The following is an 11,699-nucleotide window of genomic DNA, read 5'->3' on the forward strand; positions in this document are numbered from 1 at the left end:
GTTAGGGACAGACAGAGTTAAGGTTGTATCCTGTTAGGGACAGACAGAGTTAAGGTTGTATCCTGTTAGGGAGTTGTGGGACACACAGAGTTAAGGTTGTGTCCTGTTAGGGACAGACAGAGTTAAGGTTTTATCCTGTTAGGGACAGACAGAGTTAAGGTTGTATCCTGTTAGGGACAGACAGAGTTAAGGCTGTATCCTGTTAGGGACACACAGAGTTAAGGTTGTGTCCTGTTAAGGACATACAGAGTAAAGGCTGTATCTTGTAAGGGACACAGAGTTAAGGTTGTATCCTGTTAGGGACACACAGAGTTAAGGTTGTATCTTGTTAGGGACACACAGAGTTAAGGTTGTATCCTGTTAGGGAGTTGTGGGACACACAGAGTTAAGGTTGTGTCCTGTTAGGGACACACAGAGTTAAGGTTGTATCTTGTTAGGGACACACAGAGTTAGGGTTGTATCGTGTTAGTGACACACAGAGTTACGGTTGTATCCTGTTAGTGACACACAGAGTAAAGGTTGTATCTTGTAAGGGACAGACAGAGTTACAGTTGTATCCTGTTAGGGACAGACAGAGTTAAGGTTGTATCCTGTTAGGGACACACAGAGTTACGGTTGTGTCCTGTTAAGGACACACAGAGTAAAGGCTGTATCTTGTAAGGGACACAGAGTTAAGGTTGTACCCTGTTAGGGACAGACAGAGTTAAGGTTGTGTCCTGTTAGGGACACACCGAGTTAAGGTTGTATCTTGTTAGGGACACACAGAGTTAAGGTTGTATCCTGTTAGGGACACACAGAGTTAAGGTTGTATCCTGTTAGGGATACACAGAGTAAAGGTTGTATCTTGTAAGGGACACAGAGTTAAGGTTGTATCCTGTTAGGGACAGACAGAGTTAAGGTTGTATCCTGTTAGGGACAGACAGAGTTAAGGTTGTATCCTGTTAGGGAGTTGTGGGACACACAGAGTTACGGTTGTGTCCTGTTAGGGACAGACAGAGTTAAGGTTTTATCCTGTTAGGGACAGACAGAGTTAAGGTTGTATCCTGTTAGGGACAGACAGAGTTAAGGTTGTATCCTGTTAGGGACACACAGAGTTAAGGTTGTATCCTGTTAGGGACACACATAGTTAAGGTTGTGTCCTGTTAGGGACACACAGAGTAAAGGTTGTATCTTGTAAGGGACACAGAGTTAAGGTTGTATCCTGTTAGGGACAGACAGAGTTAAGGTTGTATCCTGTTAGGGACAGACAGAGTTAAGGTTGTATCTTGTTAGGGACACACAGAGTTAAGGTTGTATCCTGTTAGGGACACACAGAGTTAAGGTTGTATCCTGTTAGGGACATGCAGAGTTAAGGTTGTATCCTGTTAGGGACACACAGAGTTAAGGTTGTATCCTGTTAGGGACAAACAGAGTTAAGGTTGTATCCTGTTAGGGACACACAGAGTTAAGGTTGTATCCGGTTAGTGAGTTGTGGGACACACATGTTTATCTGGATTGATATTTAATATGTAGATATACTGTACAGAACCAGCTAAGTTTGAGACTGAATGAGACAGCAGTGTTGAAAATTCAGACCTACTTCAGTCCATAAATAAATAAATAAATAAATGCTTGAGTATTCTTTATGTGAATAGTGGTCTTCTATCCCAATTTCAGGAGTTTTATAGTGCCCTGGAGAGTTCACGGTGGTACCCTCTGGATAGTGCCTCGTCGCAGATCACACCAGTGTCTTCCTGAGGGCAGGAGACACTTCTGACTGGGACAACCCTGATGGCATCATGACCATGGTACACAAACATTGCCTGGAATGCCCTGGAAGCTTCAGTAACTTCCCCAGGTACCACAAAGGTGTCTGCACAACCACAGGTGCTGTGGCAGTTAGAAACAAGACATAAGGAGAATGTGATGATAAATTCACTGATCAGCAGAGTTACAGAACAAGACACCATATTAGCAGATAATGGTATGGGTGTGGACTGATTCTTGTCTCCTGATGTACATGCGCTGTGGATGAAACCAGGCTGAAAGTGGATGAAACTAGGCTGAAAGTGGGTAGAACCAGGCTGAATGTGGATGAAACCAGGCTGAATGTGGATGAAACCAGGCTGAATGTGGATGAAACCAGGCTGAAAGTGGGTAGAACCAGGCTGAATGTGGGTAGAAACAGGCTGAAAGTGGATGAAACCAGGCTGAAAGTGGGTAGAACCAAGCTGAATGTGGATGAAACCAGGGTGAAAGTGGGTAGAACCAGGCTGAATGTGGATGAAACCAGGCTGAATGTGGATGAAACCAGGCTGAATGTGGATGAAACCAGGCTGAAAGTGGGTAGAACCAGGCTGAATGTGGGTAGAAACAGGCTGAAAGTGGATGAAACCAGGCTGAAAGTGGGTAGAACCAGGCTGAATGTGGATGAAACCAGGCTGAATGTGGATGAAACCAGGCTGAATGTGGATGAAACCAGGCTGAAAGTGGGTACAAACAGGCTGAATGTGGATGAAACCAGGCTGAAAGTGGGTAGAACCAGGCTGAAAGTGGATGAAACCAGGCTGAAAGTGGGTAAAAACAGGCTGAAAGTGGATGAAACCAGGCTGAAAGTGGGTAGAAAAGGCTGAATGTGGATGAAACCAGGCTGAATGTGGATGAAACCAGGCTGAAAGTGGGTAGAAACAGGCTGAATGTGGATCAAACCAGGCTGAAAGTGGGTAGAAACAGGCTGAAAGTGGATGAAACCAGGCTGAAAGTGGGTGAAACCAGGCTGAAAGTGGGTGACACCAGGCTGATTTCATATCGATGGATGAACGTCGTCACATAGGCGATGGAGTCACAAAAACAGTGTTACTTGTATTTAAATGTTGATGGATGCTGACATTGTGAATTCTGTGTAGATTGCAAACGTGAAAAATTCCAAACTGGTGTTGTAACAAAAGAAACGGGCAAATTCCTTAGGCAGCTCAATCACGTGATAGTACAGTGGATGATTGTACTGTCTTTATTGTTCTACGAGCAAAATGTCTTCATTCCAACCACAAAATGTTTGTCCTTTGATAGTAACAAAATAAAAGTAAATACCAGGTAGTTACTACATCATAAAAGTTTGTATTGTATTTGTTAATATCTTCTGAAAGTTCAAATCTGCCATCATGCAATTAAATTTTCATCTGTCCAAAAGAAATATGCGGTCAAAAGCCCTATACCAGTTTGTCAGTGTTCAAATCCCTTTACAACCGGACCCAGTAGCACAGTTGGTAGAGCGTCTGCTTTGGGAGCCGTAGATCCAGGATCAACCTTGGGTTGAGTCACACCTAAGACGTTAAAAGGGGAAGTTGTAACTTCCTCGCTTGGCGTTCAACATGAAGGGGATAGTGCAATGACTGGTTGATGGATATCAGTATAATATAGTATAGATAAAACAGCTGTGGAAATCCGTCCTGCAACATGGGGGCACATTTCATACACTCTAAGGACTCCTTCATCATCATATGACTGAAAAATTGTTAAGTATGACATTAAACCCCCAATCGCTCACACACTCCCTCACTCAAATCCCTTTACCCCGGATCAGCCACACCTTCAGTTGATTCAGTTTCATTCATTCCTATACCTGAATGGTTTTACATATGGGAGTACCGGGTAAGTCATCACGAAATAAACAACAGCCCATCCTAAAGTGTCCAGTGCACTTGAGAACAAAACAAATGGATCTATTCATGTGTTTATTTGATTGGTCATGGATGCCCGATTGACGAGGTTTTCATTAAAAAATGATGGCTGTCAGATTTAGTGTCTAGGATAAACCGGAGTGCCTGGCGTAAAATACAGTGCCTGGGGTAAAATAGTGCCTGGGATAAACCACTGATATTTGGCAAGTTAGACTGATGTAAAATATTTCATTTAAGAGCAATCCGTCACATGTGGGATCGTGTGGCCACATTTAAGAGCACGCTGCCTGGACACAGTCACTCACTCATGTGGGATCATGTGGCCACATTTAAGAGCACGCTGCCTGGACACAGTCACTCACTCATGTGGGATCGTGTGGCCACATTTAAGAGCACGCTGCCAGGACACAATCAGTGACTCACATGGGACGTGTGGCCACATTTAAGAGCGCGCTGCCTGGACACAATCACTCACTCACGTGGGATCGTGCGGCCACATTTAAGAGCACGCTGCCTGGACACAATCACTCACATGTGGGATCGTATGGTTACATTTAAGAGGACGCTGCCTGGACACAATAAGTCACTCACGTGTGAGATCGTGTGGCCACATTTAAGAGCACGCTGCCTGGACACAGTCACTCACTCATGTGGGATCGTGTGGCCACATTTAAGAGCACGCTGCCTTGACATAATCAGTCACTCGCATGTGTGACCGTGCGGCCACATTTAAGAGCGCGCTGCCAGGACACAATCAGTGACTCATATGTGGGATCGTGTGGCCACATTTAAGAGCACGCTGCCTGAACACAATCCGTCACTCACGTGTGGCCACATTTAAGAGCACGCTGCCTGGACACAATCACTCACTCACATGTGGGATCGTGTGGCCACATTTAAGAGCGCTCTGCTTGCACACAATCAGTCACTCACGTGTGGGATCGTGTGGCCACATTTAAGAGCACGCTGCCTGGACACAATCACTCACACATGTGGGATCGTGTGGCCACATTTAAGAGCACGCTGCCTGGACACAATCCGTCACTCACGTGTGGCCACATTTAAGAGCACGCTGCCTGGACACAATCACTCACTCACTCACATGTGGGATCGTGTGGCCACATTTAAGAGCGCTCTGCTTGCACACAATCAGTCACTCACGTGTGGGATCGTGTGGCCACATTTAAGAGCACGCTGCCTGGACACAATCACTCACACATGTGGGATCGTGTGGCCATATTTAAGAGCACGCTGCCTGGACACAATCACTCACTCACGTGTGGGATTGTGTGGCCACATTTAAGAGCACGCTGCCTGGACACAATCACTCACTCACGTGGGATCGTGTGTCTAGCTTGTAACATCATTTAATGTTTTACACCTTATTTACATAACATACCATTTGACACAATATTCTAAGGTCACATCCAACGGTTGAGGCAAGCTTTCTTTCACCATGGAAAACGTGGCCTTTTCTTTCTCAAATGACCACGATATACATGGCTGAAATACAGCCAGTGTGACGTTAAACCCCTGTCATTTACCCTCTCCCGATCAACGTAGATCGACCCTTTTACTACGTATTTAATTTTCATCGCATTGGACATCCGCCAAGACGCATCAGCCATAATTACATGCACCTGCATGGACTGGTGTCGGACTAGAGCTCTTGCTGATTGTTCTTTATCTGATGTTTCATCTGTGGAGAAATCAACCGAAGACGTGACAAACAGCCAGCTCCTTCCCTCTAGTAGGCTACACGTGTATAATTTCGCCAGCATGGTTAGGTTGTAAGTGAAAAATTAGCGCTTGCTGATCAGACAGATAGAAAACTGTGGTTGTTAAACTTGGGTGTAATCAGTCATTAGACATGCAGGTGATTAATACTATCTGGGGAGATAATCCATGGAGTTATGGGCAGCCTAATCCGAGACACTCTATGCATAAGGGACGGGCAGGGGGGCGGTGGAGCTGTGGGGAATATCAGGGAGGTCACCGTGGTCATTATGATACCATGCATGTGTTGGAAATGATGCCGGTACTGAGTCTGACGGCTTCATTTAATAAACACATCCACAACTGATAATCCAAAATACATTAACGATTTTTTCTATAGTGTTTTTATTAGACCCCAAACAACGGAAATGCTCTCTGTTTAGTGTGATGACATAATGACCAGTGCTACTGTTAATGCCCATGATTTATCCTGTTCACTGAATTCTGTAAAAATCTACAAGGCCTGTGATTATGACAATATTTCAGGTCTACTTTTGAAAGAGTGTGCAGAGGAACTGGCCGTTCCCTTAAGCTTAATTTTCAATGCATCTCTTTAAAATGGGTGCTTCCCAACAGATTTTAAGAGAGCTAACGTGATTCCAATTTTCAAAAAAGGCGACCGGACTGACGTTACTAACTACCGCTCTATATCTTTGCTACCACTCTTCAGTAAAATTTTGGAAAAGGCTGTATATGAAACATTGTTTCGATATGTTCGAAACAAAATAGCGTTAAATCAATCATTTTTTCGTAAACGTGACACAGCTACCAGCCTAGCCTGTTATGTTGATGGTATCACTAAGGCTTTTGACGTAAAACTGCAGACCGATACAAACAAGTGCGTTCCGCGCAAGAATGTGAGCTATTACAGGATAACCTTGCACGTTTAACAAACTGGTGTTCAGTTTGACAGCTTAAGTTAAATGTGGACAAGTGTTGTGCCATATCATTCACGAATAAGACCAATAAAATTATATCCAATTATAGCATGGACGGACATGCACTTGAAAGAGTTGAGACTGTGAAAGATCTTGGGATAACATTAACCAGTAATCTGAACTTTAGAGTACATGTCACCAATACCGTTAGAAAAGGTTATAAAATGCTTGGTTTTCTCAAGCGATCGTGTATTTCTTTTACAAAAACCAAGTCACTTGTGTCATTGTACAGATCTTCAGTTCGCTCCAACTTGGAGTATGGGTCAGTTATATGGTCACCCACCAAAAAATATCTCTCAGACAAGTTAGAGACTGCTCAAAAAAAAGTTCATCAAATATATATGTTTTAAGACTGATGACGCTTATTCCTCTGAAAAATACAGTGGTTTGAGTAAACATTTTCAGCTGCCAACACTATCTGATCGCCGCAGAGCTGCAGGTTTAAAGTTCTTACAAAAAATGTGTTCACTCTATCGTTGACTCGCCTTACCTAGAAGAGCAGGTCCTGCCCGGGCCTTACGACAAACGGCAACTCTCCGACCTGCGTCAACTAGAATTAACGCTCGAAAACATTCTTTTTTCCCTCGAGCCATGAATTCCTATAATGACCCGAGTTCTAACCATTCCATAGAAATTTTTTCTTCACAACAATCTTTTAGAAAGTCAGTGCACTCGATTCTTTTTTAACGGTTTGTGTGTGGTTAACATATTTCATGATCTTAACTTCTGATTATAACGGTTTACAGTTCTTATTTTTTGTGAAATTTCAACAAGAATAGTTTTATATATTCACCTATGTTTACACGTAGGCTTATAACATTTCTGGACAAAGAATTACATCATATGTTTACCTGCGTTTACACTATCTTTGTACAAAAATTGTATTTTATATTTACCTAGCTCTACATATACGCTTCTGTTACATTGTATGTATTCTGTTATCAGACCTGTAAGTGGGCTCCTGGCCTGTTGACTCTGAATATTAATAAACCATAAACTTTGTCATAAGAGACAATTTAACCTAATAAAAATGGGCTGACAGGGCACAGATGTATACTTACTGTCATGCAGGCACAAGTACAGGCCGACCCACGAAACATATAGGATCGCTTGTTAGATCAACGAAGTATAGGATCCCTGGTTAGACCCACGAAGTATAGGATCCCTGGTTAGACCCACGAAGTATAGGATCCCTGGTTAGACCTACGAAGTATAACATCCCTGGTTAGACCCACAAAGTATAGGATCCCTGGTTAGACCCACGAAGTATAACATCCCTGGTTAGACCCACGAAGTATAGGGTCCCTGGTTAGACCCACGAAGTATAACATCCCTGGTTAGACCCACAAAGTATAGGATCCCTGGTTAGACCCACGAAGTTCAGGATCCCTGGTTAGACCCAGGAAGTATAACATCCCTGGTTATACCCACGAAGTATAGGATCCCTGGTTAGACCCACAAAGTATAGGATCCCTGGTTAGACCCACAAAGTATAGGATCCCTGGTTAGACCCACGAAGTATAGGATCCCTGGATCGACCCACGAAGTATAACACCCCTGGTTAGACCCACGAAGTATAGGATCCCTGGTTAGACCAACGAAATATAGGATTCCTGGTTAAACCCAAGAAGTACAGGATCCCTGGCTAGACCCACAAAGTATAGGATGGCTGGTTAGTCACACGAAGTATAAGATCCCTGGTTAGACCCACGAAGTATAGGATCTCTAGTTAGTCCCACAAAGTATAGGATCTCTAGTTAGTCCCACAAAGTATAGGATTCCTGGTTAGACCCACAAAGTATAGAATCCCTGGTTGGACTCAGGGAGCATAGGATCCCCGGTTACACCTACCAAGTATACTATCCCTTGTTAGACCCACGAAGTATAGGATGGCTGGTTAGTCACACGAAGTATAAGATCCCTGGTTAGACCCACAAAGTATAGGATTTCTGATTAGACCTCAAGAAGTATAGGACCCGTGGTTCGACCCACGAAGTATGTAGGATCCCTGGTTAGATCCACGAAGTACAGGATCCCTGGTTAGACCCCAAGAAGTATATAGGATCCCCGGTTAGTGGCGAAGTTCCAGCGATCATTTGTGATAAACTGATACGATGCTATCTATGAAGCAGTCGCATGAAAATGGCTCTTGTATATATTATGTCGTCAGATTAATTTTTTGATTTTGATAAACGTTTCATAACGTAATGTAATCGAACATCAACCTTTATTCCGTACAGACAATTGCCACTTTATAGCTGAAATGCTGTCGATGTGGCGTTAAACAATAATCATTCATTTATTCAATGCAGGTCCATACTGTCACTGTGTACTCCTTGTACACTCGATGTGTCATTTCTTATATAGATGATAAAACGCAATGAATACCAAATCACTGGTTTTCATTATCATTTAATTTCCACATACAATGAAGTCTATAGTGTTACTCAGTGTTGTGAGATTCCCACTGAATCACTGAATCTTAAAATCGGAAATGTCACAGATATCATATTATATACCCTGCGTGTCTGGACCTGTGAAGACCGGTCGGCTACATATATGCCCTGAGACACTTTCAACAGGTTTTTAAGACTTAACGTGCACGAGATGTGGATTCGAATCGCCTATAATTACCCTTAGAGCACAACTTTCCCTAAGCTTCTCTGCCTGCCCGGATTGCGAGAAATTTTGTTTTGAAGATACACCACGTAACATATCTGTAGTCTAGTACAAGATATGTATACAGAGACAGCTGGACAGGCGCCGTGACCGAGCGGGAGTGGGCATCGAGGTCACTCCATACCACCCAGCGTGTTGTGCCCGGCCTCAAAACGGCGACTAAATGACAGCTAATTCATTCATGCCGCACATATCCCGTAGGCGCGTTATACAGCACTGTGTAGAACTAGTACACAGTAGTTTTTAGAGAGTATATCTGATAACTGACTCAAATTTAAAACCCAAATCTCCGTGTCCCACAAAAACAGCCAGTCCAATAACTAAAGCGTATTATGTGGGCAGTGAACAGTCAGGTGCCTGGTTATTTGTGGCCTATAGTTAGTCATTGAACTGATTAGGGCGAATATTTGCATGGTATAGCTGTCATCGCCCAGTCTAGTTCAGAATTTGAATCGCTAACCCCTGTAAGTCAGCCTGCTGTATGAAAATATGTGTATGGCCCAGTAGCGCTGATCTATAAGGGATATGCATGTGGGAATGTGTTGATTTGAAACCGACTAGCTTCCTCGTCTTTTTTCTTCTTCTTTATCCTCTGAAGGATAGTTTTTGCCAGCAGCGAAGAAATACGACAATAATTTTATTTTGTGTTTCACAGAAGAGGCGACAACAAAATCATGAAATGGAACAAAAATAAAATTTTAAATCTGCCTTTTATTTCTCCGATCTTGATAGGTTTTTATGATATTCCTGTTTCTAGGGTCCTCCGTGGCTCAGTTGGTTAGCCCACTAGCGCAGCGTATTGACCCAGGAGCCTCTCACCAATACGATCGCTGTGAATCCAGCTCAGGCTGGCTTCCTCTCCGGTCGTACGAGGGAAGATCTTGCAGCATCCTGCAGATGGTCGTGGGTTTCCCCCGGGCTCTGCCTTGTTTCTTCCCACTATAATGCTGCCCGTGTCGTATAAGTGAAATATTCTTGAGTACGGCGTAAACCACCTATCAAATAAATAAATAAATAAAATATTCCTGTTTCTCAAGGTTTTCCGGTTATGTTAATCTGTTCCTAACAGTAAGAGTTGCTACGACAGTTCAGCATTTCCCACAAATTTGATGTTTTTGGTTTTTAAATTTATTTTTATACCCACTCTTCAAAAACTACACAAGATGTGTACCGCACGCACACATTAATTGTAAGAGATTTGCACGGGAACATTAATATGTACCTTGTATGCATCATCGTACGTACACATTTAATGTATTTGTTGTGTACCTCTGGTACTCATTTTGTTTACATCACGGTACACATTTGCTTTTTGAGAGCACCCCTGACATTGAAAAAAAAGATTCATTTTGCATGTAAAGCAGAAAGTTAAATTGTTGTGGCCTATACAAGGAGAAAAGGATGAAAAAACTGAGCGGACGGATGGCATCTAAAGGCGGTGGACCGGCCTGGATAGCACAGTTGGTAGACCGTCCGCTTCGGGACCGGTAGATCCAGGATCAATCCTTGATCGAGTCACACCTAAGACTTTAAAAGAGGAAGTTGTAACTTCCTCGCTTGGCGTTCAGCATGAAGGGGATAGTACAACGACTGGTTGACCCGTATCAGTATGATGGCTCGGGCGGGCGGCTTACTTCGGTAAGTCGTCTCAGTGAAGCAGCACTAAATAAAAGAGAAAAAAATAAAATCCGTCCTGCAACAAGGAGGCACATTACACGTACATGCACCCTAATGATTCCTTCGGCGTCATATGACTGAAAAATTGTTGAGTACGACGTTAAACCCCAAACACTCACTCACTCACTCTAAAGGCAGTGGTGGAAACTATATTGACGGATGGCACCTAAAGGCGGCGGTGTGAATTATACAGGCGGATGGCATCTAAAGGCGGCGGTGTATACTATACTCACAAATGGCATCTAAAGACGGCGGTGTAAACTATACTGACGGATGGCATCTAAAGGTAGAGGTGTGTATTATACTGACGGATGGCATTTAAAAGCGGCGGTGTAAACTATACAGACGGATGGCATCTAAAGGCGGTGGTGTAAACTGTACAGACGGGTGCCATCTAAAGGGGGCGGTGTAAACTATACAGACCGATGGCATGAAAAGGTGGTGTTGTAAACTATACAGACGGATGGCATCTAAAGACGATGGTGTAGACTGTATAAACAGATGGCATCTCAAGCCGGTATTGTAAACTATTCAGACGGATAGCATTAAAGGCGATGGTGTAAACTATACATACGGATGGCATATAAGTGCGGTGTGTGCCATGGCATCTAAGTGCAGCGTATGCTTTACACACGGATGGCATTTAAGTACGGCGTGTGCTATACACACGGGTGGCATCTAAGTACGGCGTATGCTATACACACGGATGGCGTGTGGTGTATGCTATAGAGCCTTTAGGCACCCTCACTGGCCGAGTCCTTTAAGGCCCACTTCTCGTACAAGAGCCGATCGCCCTAGGTTGCAGGTTCGAATCCACCTCTTGTTCATTTTTTGGATGAAGGCGCATGGGGTAATGAAATACATGTACCCTAAAACGTTAACTACTAATCACATGGACCGTAAGTCACCTGACTTAAGGCTGCAGCACAATGTTAATACTCATAAATGCATTGATATTGGACATGACAGG

At 43.5% G+C, this 11,699-nt stretch overlaps 1 protein-coding gene across 1 annotated transcript in view; it reads left to right on the plus strand.

Annotated features, from left to right (window-relative positions):
* LOC135481255 (tRNA selenocysteine 1-associated protein 1-like) overlaps nt 1-2,522 on the plus strand; it is a 47,414-nt gene extending 44,892 nt beyond the window's left edge. The window contains exon 10 of the mRNA XM_064761100.1: nt 1,657-2,522. Within this exon, the coding sequence (XP_064617170.1) occupies nt 1,657-1,737 (81 nt within the window). The 3' untranslated portion in view covers nt 1,738-2,522. The remainder of the gene's footprint in view (nt 1-1,656) is intronic.
* The last annotated feature ends 9,177 nt before the right edge of the window (nt 2,523-11,699 follow it).

The sequence above is a fragment of the Liolophura sinensis genome, unplaced genomic scaffold (genome assembly GCF_032854445.1).
Source record: "Liolophura sinensis isolate JHLJ2023 unplaced genomic scaffold, CUHK_Ljap_v2 scaffold_14, whole genome shotgun sequence".
Taxonomy (NCBI): Eukaryota; Metazoa; Mollusca; class Polyplacophora; order Chitonida; family Chitonidae; genus Liolophura; species Liolophura sinensis.